Below are 16,281 nucleotides of genomic sequence, written 5' to 3' on the forward strand. Positions count from 1 at the left end.
TGGTCGCTTTGTGGAAGGGTGGTAAGGGTTCGGATCTCCACGGGGAGATCGTTCCATAGGGCCGGAGCAGCTACAGAGAAGGCCCTCCCCCGGGGAGTCCCCAGCCGACATTGACTGGCAGATGGAATCCGGAGGAAGCCTAGTCTGCGAGATCTAATGGGTCTTTGGGAGGTAAGTGGCAGGAGGCGGTCTCTCAGGTAGCCAGGTCCAATACCATGTAGGGCTTTAAAAGTAACGACTAGCACCTTGAAGCGTGTCCGGAGACCAATTGGAAGACAGTGCAGCTCGCGGAGGATAGGTGTAATGTGGGTGCACCTAGGTACGCCCACTATCGCTCGGGTGGCTGCATGCTGGACTAACTGAAGTCTGCAAACACTCTTCAAGGGCAGCACCATGTAGAGCGCTTATGGCGAAGAAGATGACTATTTTGAACAAAGGTCTTTCCACATTCCATGCATTTATATGGCTTTTCCCCTGTGTGGATCATCTTATGGGAACAAAGACAACTATTTCGAGCAAAGGTCTTTCCACACTCCATGCATTGGTATGGCTTTTCCCCTGTGTGGATCATATTATGGCGAAGAAGATGACTATTTCGAGCAAAGGTCTTTCCACACTCCATGCATTTATATGGCTTTTCCCCTGTGTGGATCATCTTATGATGAAGAAGATGACAATTTCGAGCAAACGTCTTTCCACACTCTATGCATTTATATGGCTTTTCCCCTGTGTGGATCATCTTATGGCAATGAAGATTGCTATTTTGAGCAAAGGTCTTTCCACACTCCGTGCATTTATATGGTTTTTCGCCTGTGTGGATCATCTTATGGCAAAAAAGATGACTATTTCGAGCAAAGGTCTTTCCACACTCTGTGCATTTATATCGTTTTTCGCCTGTGTGGATCATCTTATGGCGAAGAAGATGACAATTTCGAGCAAAGGTCTTTCCACACTCCGTGCATTTATACGGCCTCTCCCCTGTATGGATCATCTTATGGCAAAAAAGATGACTATTTCGAGCAAAGGTCTTTCCACACTCCATGCAGTTATACGGACTCTTCCCTGTGTGGATCCTCTTATGGGAAATAAGATTACGATTTCGAGAAAATGTCTTTCCACACACCAAGGATTCTTTTCTGTGAATTGCTTTTTGAGATGTACAGAAGTTATTTTCAAGAGAAAGAATGCATGTTTCAGTGTAATTTTCTCCACTGTTTCTTCTTATAGCATCTTCTCTTTTGTTTTGGGTTAAATAGTGTTTGTTTACATGTAATTTAGCTTTAATTAGCTTCACACTTTTCCCAATGTATTTTTTCCTTGTTTTCTCTTGTTGGGCAAGAAAGTCATGCATCAGAGCATCAGTGGAAGATGAGCTTTCCTGATTCCAATTGTTTGGCTGGTTTCTTTCATGGCTTTCTAATTCCATTTGAATTCCAAAGTTCTCCGTTCCATCTTCAGCATTGATCACTTGGAACACTTCACAGGAATCTTGATTCTCCTGCCCATTACCTTCAAAGGAAAAGAGAAATGAAAATGATAAGAAGGCTAGAGAAAAAGATCAAATTTTTCAACGAATCTTCTGAATTATTCTGAAATTCCATTATGTTGTATTTTGCATGATTACAGTATTGTGATATGGACATGATTTCTATTTTCATGAATCACGAAAGCTTTGGAAATACCTAGAAAATATCTCTTTCCTTCCAACTCTATATATGCAAATCTCACTCAAAGTCAGTTTTGAGCTGAAGTCCACAAAAAGGACCCTTGCATAGGTCTTTGGAGATTCAAAAAGTTGTAGGATGTAGTGAGAGCCATATTAACAGCATCACTTGCCAATCTATTTGTTCAGTAGGCAAACTATCACGGTCTAACAGCAGATCCGTGATGGTTTTCAGGTGAGCTGGCACGCACCAGTCTTTCAAAGGTTTTCATAATTACAGATGTCAGAGCAACCAGTCTGTAGTCATTCAGTTCTTTTATGGAGGGTTCCTTCGGCATTGGGATGATAGATGCCAGTGAAGATGGGGACCAGTTGATCAGCACAAGCTATTAAGCAAGCAGGAGTTATCTTGTCTGGTCCTGGTGCTTTTCCTTGCTTTTTCCTGTGAAATAGACCTTTCATATCATTTCCTATAGTCACCAGGGTTGCAGGGCCCAAAGGGATGGACTCAGTTGTAGGAGACTTGTCTGTTGTTGGTGTGTCTGAGATGGGGATTGTGGAGATAGGTGAGAGTAATTTGCTCTCAAACCTACAGAAAAACACATTTGGGTCATCTGCCAGTTGTTGATTTCCTTCAGCATGGAAAGATTTACTGTACCTCGTGATATTTTCAAGAGTTTTCCACATGTTTGCAGGTTCATTTGTTGAGAACGGATTCTTTACATTTTCATAGTAGCTTCTTTTTGCTGTTATGATCTTCCTTATCAATACATTATGCTTAACTTGAGGAGTTAAGATGTCATCTTGAGGAGTTAATGACAACAATGACATAGAATCCTCTCACATGAGCTCCAGAGGACACATAAAAGTACACCTCATTCTTTTCAGCCTCCATAGATAAGTTCGAATAAAAATGGAAAAATACAGATAAGAAATGGCACAGAAAGCATCTAAGCAATTAATCTGTTTGCTTCCTTGGGATAAGAGAAGCCCAGACCCTTTACTTTTGCCTCCCAGGATACAATATCTGATTAGTGGTTTTTAAATACAAAAACTAACTATAATCTTTCTCCTTGAACTCTCTGATTGGGGACTAGAAAACTCTTACCCAGTTGGAGCACATTCCTATGATTTTCAAGCATGACTTCTGAATGGAGTACTTTTTGGTCAGGATGCAGTTGAGACCATTCCTCCTCAGAGAAATACACAGCTACTTCCTTGAAGGACACAAGACTCTCCTGAAAAACACGAAACAGGGAGATTCGCACATCTGTTCATCTTCAACAATGATTTACACAAGGGGATAGAAGGGGAACTCATCAAATTGACAGGAATACCAACACTCCAGAAGATAAACCCGAGATATAAAATGATCAACAGCTTGAGCCCTATCTAACTAATCAATTTCAGCAGCTAGAAATGTAAGGTTCTACTTGGAAAGAAAAAATAAATGCACAGGCATAGAACAGATGATATCTACCTAAGCAGTAGTAAATGCAATATGGATTTTAGTGTCCTAGTGGACAATCACTTCTACTTCTTGTAAATTCATAGTTGGGGTGGGGTGGGGTGGGGTACCTAGCAGATCATGTTATCAAGTGGCTTTTATAAAATATCTCCTAAACAGAATCTGAGGGTAGATATGACAAACCATCATGAGTAAGGTGACCAGACGTCCTCCTTTCGGCGGGTCAATCATGATTTCTAACTATTTGTCCCGTGTCCAGTGGCGTTTTTAAAAAGTCCTGATTTTGGCTTCATGTTGAAAGCACAGTGGATTTGCTTAAGAAATGCTAACCGGGGCAAACGACACTCTGTCTAACCACTCTCTATGTCTCATTACTTTCACTGAAGATATTAAAACGTTAAAGCAAGAAAACGGAACCCCCCCCCGCACCCCTTTTACTTCCTTTTATAGGAAAATATGATCCAGTACCATAGAGCTCCAGTAAATACTTTGTCTAGAGAAATAGCGACTGTTCCTTTCTGGATTTCCCGGAGGGGAGCGGCACGGTGGTTGGAGGTCGGCTTGTGTGGGAAAAATGGTGGCGTGCGTGGAGCTCCTCATCACTATCAAGGTTTCTTTGAAAAATATTTCTCTGGGACTAATTTTACCATTTAAATTTGCTCAGTTCTTTGTATTAACATCTACATCATTCTGGATTGACTTGGAGTGCTTCTTAAAGGCAAGCACAGAAAAAGAGTCACTGAAATGTATCATTTTAAAGGTCAGAAAGAACAGCAGACGCTTCTCAAAGTCAAAATTATAGCATAAGGAAAAAGGAAGAAACTCCAAATCTTTGATGGAAATGGCACCAAACTGAGCAGTAAAAGGCACTTTACAAAGTTGTTAAGGGGGTTCTTTTCAGCTGGGGGGAGGGACCCCATAGCAACTGAGATAAAGCACAGGAAAAAGGGGGCATTTTCCTTCTGCATTTCCCTCTTGCTAAATATTCTTAAAGAAAATTTAGAGTTTTAAAATGGATGTAAAAAAAGGTTTTTCCCTTTTTAATATAAATGATGATAGTCTATAAAGATTACGGTAATAGGTGTGAACAGAATTATATGTTATTTATCACAGCAAGATGAAAAGTAGGGATGGTTAAACTGATTGCTTTATTCAAAGAAAAGAACATATCTATTTTAGTTTCCATGTGGAAACCACTTTTAAATTTTGTGCTTACGGTGGAAAAAATGAAATTGTGATTTTGGTTTTCCTGATTAGATAGTTTGTTGTTATAGAATTGGGTAGTATATATTATTGTGTAAAAGAAAAAAGTTGAGGTTGTAATGTTATTATATTGTACTGTGCTAAAAAAGAGTCAGAAGTCATTGCCTCCCCCCGCTTTTCTCCTTCTACCACACACTTTCTCCTTGTTCCCTTTTTCCACTCTTAATTTCCCCTTATTTTCATTTTTTTGTCTTTTATATTCTGATAAACTAATAAAAATAATTAAGCAGGCGAGAAAGATGAAAAGTAAATGTGATAAAAGTTCACTTTTCATCTTCCTCCACCATCAGTTCCTTTCCCTCTCACTTTGGCCTTTTCCAGTGGAGCAAAAATAATATTTCTGTGAAAGCTTCCTTCCCGGGGGGAACTCCCAGAAGGCCAAGAGATGGGCATTAAAGCCAACCCAAAAAAGAAAGACCCTATGCCAGAAACCTTGCTTCAAGCCGAGATTCCCCCCATTTCCCTCATTATACTAAAAAAACCCTCTTCCGTGTCTTTCTACTAAATGAGAGGCTTTTGGTGTAGTGGAGAAAGGGCTGGCCTACACACCAAGGGAAGATGAGTTTGAGTCCTGCTTTTGTGCCAGTCGTTCTCTCTCAGCCCAACCCACCTCACAGGGTTGTTGTTATGTGGAAAATATTAAAAGGAAGATTAGGTATGTTTTCCGCCTTTCAGTTATTTGTAAAAATAAGACAGGTGGGATAAAAATCTAATAGATAATAAAAATAAATGAACCATAGACCATTTATTCTATCAGAACATCTTATTCCTAATCAATTCAATTTGATTATTCCTTCATGAGAATTGAAGCTAGCATTAACTAAAAAGTCCCGATATTTTTAAAAAAATTAATCAAGAACGCCTCCCCCCCGCGCCCCCCCCCCCGGTCAGTGGTGTCCCTCTTTACCAATGTTAAAATCTGGTCACCTTAATCATGAGCCAGTAATATTCTACGGAGGAAACTGTATTGAAAGCAACTTGAACCTACTATTATGCTTTCTATGTCTTTCAGGAACACAAAAATAATCCAGCCCAAACAAGGAGGGGAAATAGAAGAAGAGAGCACTCTGAACACCCACTTTACTTAGTGAAGAAAAGGGAGAATACAAAACTAACAATTTTCCCCTTTCTTACTTGATTTGGAGGTTCAACCACTGCTTGAGCTCTATCGTTAAAACCAGAAAACTTCATTCTTTGTATCTCTGTAAGGGATAAAAGCTTAATTAACAAAATAGGAGGAGATATTCTATAGAAAACAAGAGATAGTGAAGGTAAGACAGATGGATAATCTGAAATCCTTCAACTACCTCCTGAGGTGTCCTGACTTGGCTCTTCCCAAGGGATCCTCCTGAAAAATGGCTCCTGAGGGGGATTTGATGGATTCTTCTTTCCAGCAGGATCTCTGATCTCCACAGTGCAGCACTTCAAGTAGGAGGAAGGAAAAAAGAAGCAGTATTAATGCACATCACATGAAATAAAGTGGATTTCTCTATTTGGAAGTCAACCTCAAAGCCTCCAATATCCATCAGTGAGGTTGAGTGAGAAAACAATGGAACAATGTCCTACAGGAATTGGTGGAACATCTCCACCTATTCTGAATGCCAGGGAAGTTTGGGAAGGAGGAGTGAAGAATTCAAACATATTCTTAATTCCCTTTTGAGCTCCCTAGACTAGTGTGTCTCACCTGCAACTCAACCTGCTCTTTCTTCTCCTCTGCCTGGCTCAGGAGGAAGCCTTCTGCCAGAGCCACCGCCTGGGAGCTGGTCTCTGCTCCACACTCCCGCACCCAGCCCTCCATCTCTGGAGGAAGGATAGCGAGGAGTTGCTCCAGAACCACCAGGTCCAGCATCTGGGCTTTGGTGTGCTTTTCTGGTCTCAGCCATCGCCTACAAAAGTTGTGGAGCTTGCTGCAAAGTTCTCGGGGACCTTCAGCCTCTTGGTATTGGATGGTCCTGAAGTTGCAGGGCTGAACTTCTGAATGGAGGATGGTTTCATCCATCATGCATGCGATCCGGGATTCAACCAGGTGGAGAGCTGGACACGTGTCTCTCTCTCTCTCTCTCCCTGGCAAGAGCCCCACCCACCATCACGCCTCCCATGCAAGTCTCTCCTGCAGCCTTTTCAGCACCTGCGGAGTTCCAACGGTTAAGGAGAGCGAGCGCTGCGTTCTAGAGAGGAAAAGGCTCGAGGATGTCCCTCCGTTCGCAGCCTCCCCTGGAAAGCAGCCGAAACATTCGCCCCCTAGTGGCCCAAAGGGGAAGCTCTTGTTCGATTTCTCACATCCCTCCTTCGCCTACCTTTGCCCCCTCCCCCTCCCCCGGGACACCTCTGGATTTCCCGCCGCCAGAATCTCCTGTAGCCTCTCAGGATTAAGGCGAGAGAGTACACGGTGCTAGAGCGGCGGCAAGCAGTTGTGATGTCACGCCTCCTCCAATGGAGAAGCTCCTGGCGTTACCTTCTCTTGGCCGAGGCCGCCCCCTGGAGGAGTTTACCTAAAATTACAGGATTCCCCGTAAGGGCGGGAAAGACTCGGAGAGAAGCAGAAAATAAACGGGGCTTCCCCACAGGGACTGCTTTTCCCCTCGCCTCCGAAAGGTTTCCCTGCTCCTTCATTTACCGGAATCCCCCTCTCTCTCCCGCTGAAAGGGAAGCCGTTCCGGCCCTAGTTTCACCAACCTCATCTGAGGTAAAATTTACCTCAGACTTCATTTCTTTGAATCTTTTCTGCCCAAGGAGTCTTCTTTGCATCTGGTGTGCTGATCCTGTGCAGCCGCACAAAGGAGAACCTGGCCAAGGGCACCTTTAAGATGTTTATCATCCATCCATCCGCCCATCATCCATTCAAAGGGACTTTTATGATGTTTATCATCTATCATCTTTTTCATCTATTAGGTTCATGCATAACCATGCCTAAGGTCCCTGTCCTAATATCCCCCTTTATTTGTACCCATTTCCTGTGTTCTTATTCATGTTTATTCTTATTCCTGTTATCTTGTACGTATGTGACAAATTAAATAAAATATCTATCCATCCATTCCTCTATTCATTTGTCTATTTATCTATCTACTCTCTACATGTATTTTTGTATCTATATTTCATCTACCGCTAACCATGTATTTGTTGATCCATGGGTATTTATATATGCATCATCTATCCTTATCTAGGTTTTTGTCTATCTTGATAGATAGACAATAGATTGATAGCTAGAAAGATCAATAGATAATCTTTCTAGCTATCATCTCTATCAATATATCATCTATCTATCATCTAATAACTCTATCCATATTTGTCTACCAAGATCTTCATTTCTTTGAATCGTTTATCCCCAAGTTTCACATCTTGTGTGCTGATCCTGTGCACCATCACAAAGGAGTCTGACCAAGGACACCTTTAAGATGTTTATCATCTATCAATCTATCTAATCTAATCTATCCACCCATCCATAGCAGGGCACATTTAGGATATTTATCATCTATCCACCCATCCATCTCAATTCATCTATTATTATCTATCTTTATCTATTCTCTACATGCATTTATGAATCTATGTATTTATCTGTCTATTGATCGATCTAGCTATCATCTCTATCCATCTATAGTCTGTCTATCATCTAATATTTCTATCCATATTTGTCTATGTATCATTATTAGCTATATCTAGCTACACGATTTTCCATCCTATGTAATCTATCTATCATTGAACTAAATCGCTGGACGGGATCTCTTCCTTCCCCCCTCCCCAAGTCTCCCCTCTGTCTGCTGGCTTCCTCTACGCCCCCCAACTGGCAACGATCAATTCCAGACCCTCTAACTGGTAAATAGACCTGAGGCCATAAGTGGAATTGGGGTCCGTGCAGGGAGGAGAAGAAAGATTCCTCCCAGCACGAACTCCACTGACTAAAGAGCTTTCACATGGAGGGAGGAATCTCCTGTCCCCCCAGCTCCCTTTCGCCCGCAGCAGAGATCAGGCGGGCCAGAGGAAGCACTTTATTCAGTGGATGCATGCAGGGAGGAGGGGATATATTCGTTCCTGCGCATAGTCCACTGATTAAAGTACTTGCTTTTGCTCGCCCGAGCTCTGATGCCGGCAAAAGAAAAGTCCTTTCCTTCACCTGAATCCCGCCCGAGCTCTGATGCAGGCACCGTGGGGTCCGTGCAGGGAGAAGAAGAGAGATTCCTCCCAGCACACACTCCACTGACTAAAGGGCTTTCACGTGGAGAAAGAATAAACTGACAGTTGGTCGGAGGGAAGGTGGGGGTGGGGGTGGAGGCTGAGTGTCCAAGGAAGCCAACCCAGACAGGCATCGCAGGGCGCAGAGGAATCCAGCAGACAGACGGGAGACCGGGGGGGGGGAGGGGAGAGGGAGGAAAAGATCCCATCCAGGGTAGGCTCTCCGCTTTTCCCTCTTTTCACCCTGGACGGGATCTCTTCCTTCCCCCCTCCCCAAGTCTCCCCTCTGTCTGCTGGCTTCCTCTGTGCCCTGCAATGCCCGGCGCCTCGTGAACATGGGTAGCGGCGATGTGATGCCTTTGCATCCGTATTGAGGTTGGCATGTTTCCGGTGGTGCTCTGGGAGGAGGGGGAATGATGGAGGGGAGGACGGCGGCGCGGCGGCCCGTGCCTAGAGCGGAGCCAAAAGAGGTCCGTGACGGTGGCTCGGAGCAGAACGGGAAGAAAAGGCGCTGCAGGCCTGGGGAGTGGGGGAGCGGGAGGAGCGCTGGTGGTTTGTTTTTGGGGTGGGGGGCGTGACGGGGAAGGGGGTGACTGCGCGGAGAGGCTCAGAGGCAGACCGCGCAAGCTTCCTTTCCCAGCGCACGCCCCTCTCAGCACCGTCCCCATCGACTGCCAGGCGTATCCGCCTCTGAGCCTCTCCGTTTTGTTCCGAGAACGGGCTGCTGGGTGAGAGGAAAGGGAGCTCCCTGGGAAGCGAGAGCAGCGAAGAGGTGATGCAGTTGCAGAATTCCCCGACACTCGCTTTTTTAAAAAACCCAGCCTACCTCGTAGGGTTGTTGTTACGGGGCTAGACTAGGAAAGGCAGCCTCTCTCCCGTTTTCGAGAAAAAGTAAGGATGTCCATCTGGTAGAACAACCACCTGTGCAATTTGGTGGCGATCCGCGAACGTTCAAGCCATGTAATGCGTGGGAAGGCATAGAATAAAGTTAGCATACTTGAAGTGAAATAGGCTTTGGTTATGTTTAGGTTGCATTAGCTAAAATGTGCCAATACCGTCCTTGTTGGTAAGAATTGTTGTCATGTTAGAAGAATGACTAAGGCTGACAGCCTAATCTACTCTGTATTAAATAAATAAATGGATGGAAGGAAATGAAAGAATACAGAAAAGGTTGGTGAGGCATTTAGTGGCCTATGGATGAGAATGGTGGCTGTTTAGTAAGAAAATCTGTTTGGAATGTGCATATATATTCATATGTGGCCATAGCAAAATAATAAATAGAAATAAAAAAGCATGAGTGATTTTTACTGTTTTTGATGAAAGTGAGAGGATTAGTGAAGGCTTGGTGCAGCAAGGATCCCACTATCTTACTATTTTATTTTTCTTTATGTACACTGAGAGCATATTCACCAAAGACAAATTCCTTGTGTGTCCAATCACACTTGGCTAATAAACTATTCTATTCTATTTTACTCTACTCTATTCATTTCTATTTCAATTCTAACAAGGAGTTTAGCTTCTCTCTCTTGAAAATGTAAGCTGGCATAAGGCATTATAATGCAAGTCTCAAACAGTTCATTTAGTGACCAAAGTTACAATGGCATTGAAAAAAGTGTCTGATCACCATTTTCACACTTAGCGACCATTTTCACACTTAGCGACCGTTGCAGCATCCTCATGGTCACGTGATCAAAATTTTGATGTTTGCAACAGATTCGTATTTATGATGGTTTCAGTGTCCTGGGGTCATGTTTGACAAAATATAAAATTTTTAATCAAGCGCCCCCCCCCCCCCCCCCCGGTCAATGGTGTCCCTCTTTACCAATCTGAAAATCTGGTCACCTTATGTCAAACTGGCCACGCCCAACCAGTGGCCACATCCACCATCAGAAATGCCCAACCAGTGGTGTCAAGCTGGCCATGCCCACCCACTTGGCCACATCCAAACCTAACTCTAACCCCCAAATGGAAGATGCAGCCCAAGTGGACACTACCACACAGTAGCCCCTGCGCACTTGGCCCCTTCCCTCAAACCTCATCCTCCAATGAACTTGCTCCCCACCCTTCCCATTTCCAGAGCTTTTTTTGGTTACTCCTGCCACCACAGCTGGGATGAGGCAGGAGGCTGCAAGCAGTCCAGTGCATCTGGCAGGCTTGATTGCATTCCTCTGCGTGCTCCTTGGAGCTTCAGCCCAGCGGTTGCGGGGACTGCACCCATCTGCGCAAAGGTATGCATGTTTCCACAACATTAGAACTATTTTGTCTTTGAGCAAATGAGTTCAAGCAGCCCTTTTTTCACACAACTGTATGGACAAAGTTACCATGAGACTGAGAAAAGGATAACTGCAAAATGAGTAAACAGTGTAACCAGGCAGTTGTTTAGGCAAATACAATAAATTGACCCCTTTCTCTTTGTGGCAGTCTCTCAAATACTGGAATACTGCTATCATGTCATTCCTAATCCTTCTTCTCTCTAGAATAGCCAAAGCCAAATTCTGCAACTGTTGTTCATAAGTTTAAATCCTCATGCCTTTAATCAGCTGTTCTTCTTTCCATTTTTTCTTAGTTTATACAACTAAGGATTGTATTAGGCTTTTTTGGCTGCTGCGGCACACAGGTGATTCATTCTTAAGTAATCATTTGGTCTCCAAGGTCTCTTTCATCGTTACTGTTTTTAAGCCAGGTTTCATGTAATCTATTTTTCCTACCCATGTGTAAAATCTTACTTTTCTCCACATTAAATTTCATTTTGTTGGACTCAACCTTGTTTCATTTGGATCAGAAATAGCAATAGCAGTTAGACTTATATACCGCTTCATAGGGCTTTCAGCCCTCTCTAAGCGGTTTACAGAGTCAGCATATCACCCCCACAGTCTGGGTCCTCATTTCACCCACCTCGGAAGGATGGAAGGCTGAGTCAACCTTGAGCTGGTGAGATTTGAACCGCCGAACTGCAGCTAGCAGTCAGCTGAAGTGGTCTGCAGTACTGCAGTCTAACCACTGCGCCACCTTGGCACAATGTGCATACACCCACCGTATTTTTCAGACTATAAGACACACTTTTCCCATCCCAAAAAGTTGGTGGAAATGTCTGTACATCATAGAGAGCAAATGTTGCCGAAATCCCATCCACCCACCAGCTTCCATCCTTCGGCCTCTGCCTCCCACCAATATACCTCCTTGCAGCAAACAGCCAGGCAGATTCAGTACAGCCTGATTTAGCAGGAGCAGCTGATTGGAGGTAGATTCTACCTTCCAGAATACCTCCAAGCAGCTGTTCCAGGCTGTGGGGATCGCCTCCACCCATCACTGCTACCACCTATCGCCACCTTCACGCACCACATTTCAGCTTCAGAATGTCCTGGTTTTGGCCTCCACACACCCCCAAAAATGGGACTTATGGTCGCTTAAAATGTGGCTTGCGAAGCCAGCGATAGGTGGCAGCACTAACAGGCAGCAAAGGCAATAGTCAGCAACGACCCATACGGCCTGGAATAGCTTATTGCAGATATTTCAAAAGGCACAACCTATCACCAATCAGCTGCTCCTGCTAAATCTGGCTGTGCTGAAGTTGACCACGCTGTATGCTGTTTACGCCAAGGTGGTAAATGGCTGCGAGGCAATTTTTTCGTGTCTTCCTCCAACATTGGGGGCATCATATACTTCGGAGCCTCTTATACTCCAAAAAATATGGTAAAAATATATAGAGACATCATGAGGCAGTGGTTAGAATACAATACTACAAGCTAATGGCCACAGCTAAGAGCTCGATTCTGAACAACTCATGATTGATTCAGGCTTTCAGCATTCCGAGGTGGGAATAATCTGCTGACTTTGTAAACTGCTCAGAGAGTGTTATGAAGCATTGTGGAGTGATAGATAAGTCTAAAAGGAATTGTTATTGCTAAATAGTTTCTCCCGAGAGTGAATCCTTTTGTGAGAAGATGACCATTCACAGCAAAGCTCTTTCCACATTGCGTGTATTTATATGGCTTCTCTCCTGTGTGAATTTTGTTATGAGAAGAGTAGTGCTCCGAGCAAATGTATTTCCACACTCCATGCATTTAAACGGTTTCTCCCCTGTGTGCATCTTTTTGTGGGTAGTAAGTCTACTGCTCAGAGCAAAAGTATTTCCACACGCCATGAATTTAAATGGCTATCCCCCTGTGTGGATCATCTAACTGCATCTCTTAAGAAGAAATATTTCCAGTAAAAGATGCTGTAGATCAGGGGTGTCAAACACAACACCTGTGGGTTGGATCCAGCCCACAGGGTTGTCCTGTAAAATATAAGGGGGCAGCCCACGTCACTTCAGCCCAGTCTTCCCAATGCGAAGAAGGTGCCTTTGGTCTGGTCTACCCAGTGTGAAGAGGAAATGTCGGGCCAGCAAGGCTTCGGCCAGGTGTACCCAGTGTGAAGAGGAGACATCAGGCCAGCATGGATTCAGCCCGGTCTACCGAATGCAAACAGGACACATACCAGCAGTTTGGGGAATGGTGTCTTGGCCCCCTCCTTCAAACCTCATCCTCCAATGAACTTGTTCCCCACCCTTTCCATTGCCAGAGCTGTTTTTGTCTACTCCTGCCATCACAACTGGGATGAGGCAGGAGACTGCAAGCAGCCCAGTGCATCTGGCAGGCCTGATTGAATTCCTCCACACGCTCCTTGGAGCTTCAGCCCAGCAGTTGCGGGGACTGCACCCATCTGCGCAAAGGTATGCATGTTTCCACAACATTAGAACTATTTTGTCTTTGAGCAAAAGAGTTCAAGTAGCACTTTTTTCACACAACTGAATGGACAAAGTTACCATGGGACTGAGAAAAGGATAACTGCAAAATGAGTAAACAGTGTAACCAGGCAACTGTTTAGGCAAATACAATTCTGGGACCAAATGTATTACCATCAGGAAAAAGGAGGTCTTAACCCACTATTTAGTCAAATCCCATTTGGAATACTGTATCCAGTTCTGGAGACCTCACTTAAATTGACCCCTTTCTCTTTGTGACAGTCTCTCAAATACTGGAATACTGCTATCATGTCATTCCTAATCCTCCTCTCTAGACTAGCCAAACCCAACTTCTGCAAATGTTGTTCATATGTTTCAATCCTCATGCCTTTAGTCATTTTCACAGCTCTTCTTTCCACTTTTTCTTAGTTTATACAACTAAGGATTGTATTAGGCTTTTTTTGGCTGCTGCGGCACACAGGTCACTCATTCTTAAGTAATCATTTGGTCTCCAAGGTCTCTTTCATCGTTACTGTTTTTGAGCCAGGTTTCATGTAATCTATTTTTCCTACCCATGTATAAAATCTTACTTTTCCCCACACGGAATACATGTAGGCCAAAAATGGGACTTATGGTGGCTTAAAATGTGCCTTGCGAAGCCAGCGATAAGTGGAAGCACTAACAGGCAGCAACAGCAATAGGCAGCAACTATCCCTACGGCCTATCGGAGATATTTCGAAAGGCAACTTCGAAAGGCAACTGCGAGGCAGAGGCAGACTTTTTTGGTGTCTTCCTCCAACATTGGGAGCATCATATACTTCGGAGCCTGTTATAGTAAAAAAAAATACGGTAAAAATATAGAGAGACATCGTGAGGCAGTGGTTAGAATACAGTACTACAAGCTAATGGCCACAGCTAAGAGCACGATCCTGAACGACTCATGATTGATTCAGGCTTTCAGCATTCTGAGGTCAGTAAAATGAGTACCAAGATTGCTGGAGATAATCTGCTGACTTTGTAAACTGCTCAGAGAGTGTTATGAAGCATTGTGGAGTGATAGATAAGTCTAAAAGGAATTGTTATTGCTAAATAGTTTCTCCCGAGAGTGAATCCTTTTGTGAGAAGATGACCATTCAGAGCAAAGCTCTTTCCACATTGCGTGTATTTATATGGCTTCTCTCCTGTGTGAATTTTGTTATGAGAAGAGTAGTGCTCCGAGCAAATGTATTTCCACACTCCATGCATTTAAACGGTTCCTCCCCTGTGTGCATCTTTTTGTGGGTAGTAAGTCTACTGCTCAGAGCAAAAGTATTTCCACATGCCATGAATTTAAATGGCTATCCCCGTGTGTGGGTCATCTTATGGCGAAGAAGAGTTTCATTTCGAGCAAAAGTCTTTCCACACTCCATGCATTTAAATGGCTTTTCCCCTGTGTGGATCATCTTATGGCGAAGAAGATTACTATTTTGAGCAAAGGTCTTTCCACACTCCGTGCATTTATATGGCTTTTCCCCTGTGTGGATCATCTTATGGCAAAAAAGATGACTATTTCGAGCAAAGGTCTTTCCACACTCTGTGCATTTATACGGACTCTCCCCTGTGTGGATCATCTTATGGCGAAAAAGATGACCTTTTTGAGCAAAGGTCTTTCCACACTCTGTGCATTTATATGGTTTTTCGCCTGTGTGGATCATCTTATGGCGAAAAAGATGACCTTTTTGAGCAAACGTCTTTCCACACTCCATGCATTTATACGGACTCTCCCCTGTGTGGATCCTCTTATGGGAAATAAGATTACGATTTTGAGAAAATGTCTTTCCACACACCAAGCATTCTTTTCTGTGAATCGCTTTTTGAGATGTACAGAAGTTATTTTCAAGAGAAAGAATGCATGTTCCAGTGTAATTTTCTCCATTGTATCTTCTTATAGCATCTTCTCTTTTGTTTTGGGTTAAATAGTGTTTGTTTACATGTAATTTAGCTTTAATTAGCTTCACACTTTTCCCAATGTATTTTTTCCTTGTTTTCTCTTGTTGGGCAAGAAAGTCATGCAACAGAGTATTAGTGGAAGATGAGCTTTCCTGATTCCAATTGTTTGGCTGGTTTCTTTCATGGCTTTCTAATTCCATTTGAATTCCAAAGTTCTCTGTTCCATCTTCAGCATTGATCACTTGGAACACTTCACAGGAATCTTGATTCTCCTGCCCATTACCTTCAAAGGAAAAGAGAAATGAAAATGATAAGAAGGCTAGAGAAAAAGATCAAACTTTTCAACGAATCTTCTTCTGAATTTTTCTGAAATTCCATTATGTTGTATTTTGCATGATTGCAGTGTTGTGATATGGACATGATTTCTATTTTCATGAGTCACGAAAGCTTTGGAAATATCTAGAAAATATCTCTTTCCTTCCAATTATCTCTATATATGCAAATCTCACTCAAAGTCAGTTTTGAGTTGAAGTCTACAAAAAGGACCTTTGCATAGGTCTTTGGAGATTCAAAAAGTTGTAGGATGTAGTGAGAGCCATATTAACAGCATCACTTGCCAATCTATTTGCTCAGTAGGCAAACTATCACGGGTCTAACAGCAGATCCATGATGGTTTTCAGGTGAGCCGGCACGCACCAGCCTTTCAAAGGTTTTCATAATTACAGATGTCAGAGCAACCAGTCTGTAGTCATTCAGTTCATTTATGGAGGGTTCCTTCGGCATTGGGATGATAGTAGAGCATTTGAACATCTCTGGTGATTTATTAAAGATACTGGTGAAGATGGGGGCCAGTTGATCAGCACAAGCTATTAAGCAAGCAGGAGTTATCTTGTCTGGTCCCGGTGCTTTTCCTTGCCTTTTCCTGTGAAATAGACCTTTCATATCATTTTCTATAGTCACCAGGGGTGCAGGGCCCAAAGGGATGGACTCAGTTGTAGGAGGCTTGTCTGTTGTTGGTGTGTCTGAGATGGGGATTGTGGAGATAGGTGAGAGTAGTTTGCT

General features: G+C 43.4%; 1 protein-coding gene and 1 pseudogene across 2 annotated transcripts in view; both read right to left on the reverse strand.

Moving 5' to 3' along the window:
* Positions 1-16,281, reverse strand: part of LOC148047297 (uncharacterized) — a 68,692-nt pseudogene that overhangs the window by 42,738 nt on the left and 9,673 nt on the right. The window contains exons 5-6 of the transcript XR_015695833.1: positions 14,693-15,502; positions 403-1,131 (exon numbers count right to left, since the gene is read on the reverse strand). The product of XR_015695833.1 is annotated as an uncharacterized LOC148047297 (transcript). The remainder of the gene's footprint in view (positions 1-402; positions 1,132-14,692; positions 15,503-16,281) is intronic.
* Positions 2,013-6,626, reverse strand: LOC148047298 (zinc finger protein 202-like). Its single transcript, XM_087711573.1, has 4 exons — positions 6,079-6,626; positions 5,702-5,816; positions 5,529-5,596; positions 2,013-2,901 (listed from the first exon to the last, which is right to left on the reverse strand). The coding sequence occupies exons 1-4, from the start codon at positions 6,394-6,396 to the stop codon at positions 2,722-2,724; spliced, it is 681 nt and encodes a 226-aa protein (XP_087567699.1). The 5' UTR covers positions 6,397-6,626; the 3' UTR covers positions 2,013-2,721.

Source organism: Thamnophis sirtalis, unplaced genomic scaffold, assembly GCF_051295495.1.
Source record: "Thamnophis sirtalis isolate CommonGarterSnake01/CBP01778 unplaced genomic scaffold, rThaSir2_p1.2 scaffold_3, whole genome shotgun sequence".
Lineage (NCBI taxonomy): Eukaryota > Metazoa > Chordata > Lepidosauria > Squamata > Natricidae > Thamnophis > Thamnophis sirtalis.

What these genes read in the sequence shown, in the direction of transcription:
- LOC148047298 (XM_087711573.1), bottom strand. Translation starts at nt 6,396, where the DNA reads ATGATGGATGAAACCATCCTCCATTCAGAAGTTCAGCCCTGCAACTTC. An exon ending in AAGAGCAGGTTGAGTTGCAG is followed by an intron (nt 5,817 to 6,078) that starts GTGAGACACACT and finishes TCCTACTTGAAG; the next exon opens with TGCTGCACTGTGGAGATCAG. An exon ending in AAGTCAGGACACCTCAGGAG is followed by an intron (nt 5,597 to 5,701) that starts GTAGTTGAAGGA and finishes TATCCCTTACAG; the next exon opens with AGATACAAAGAATGAAGTTT.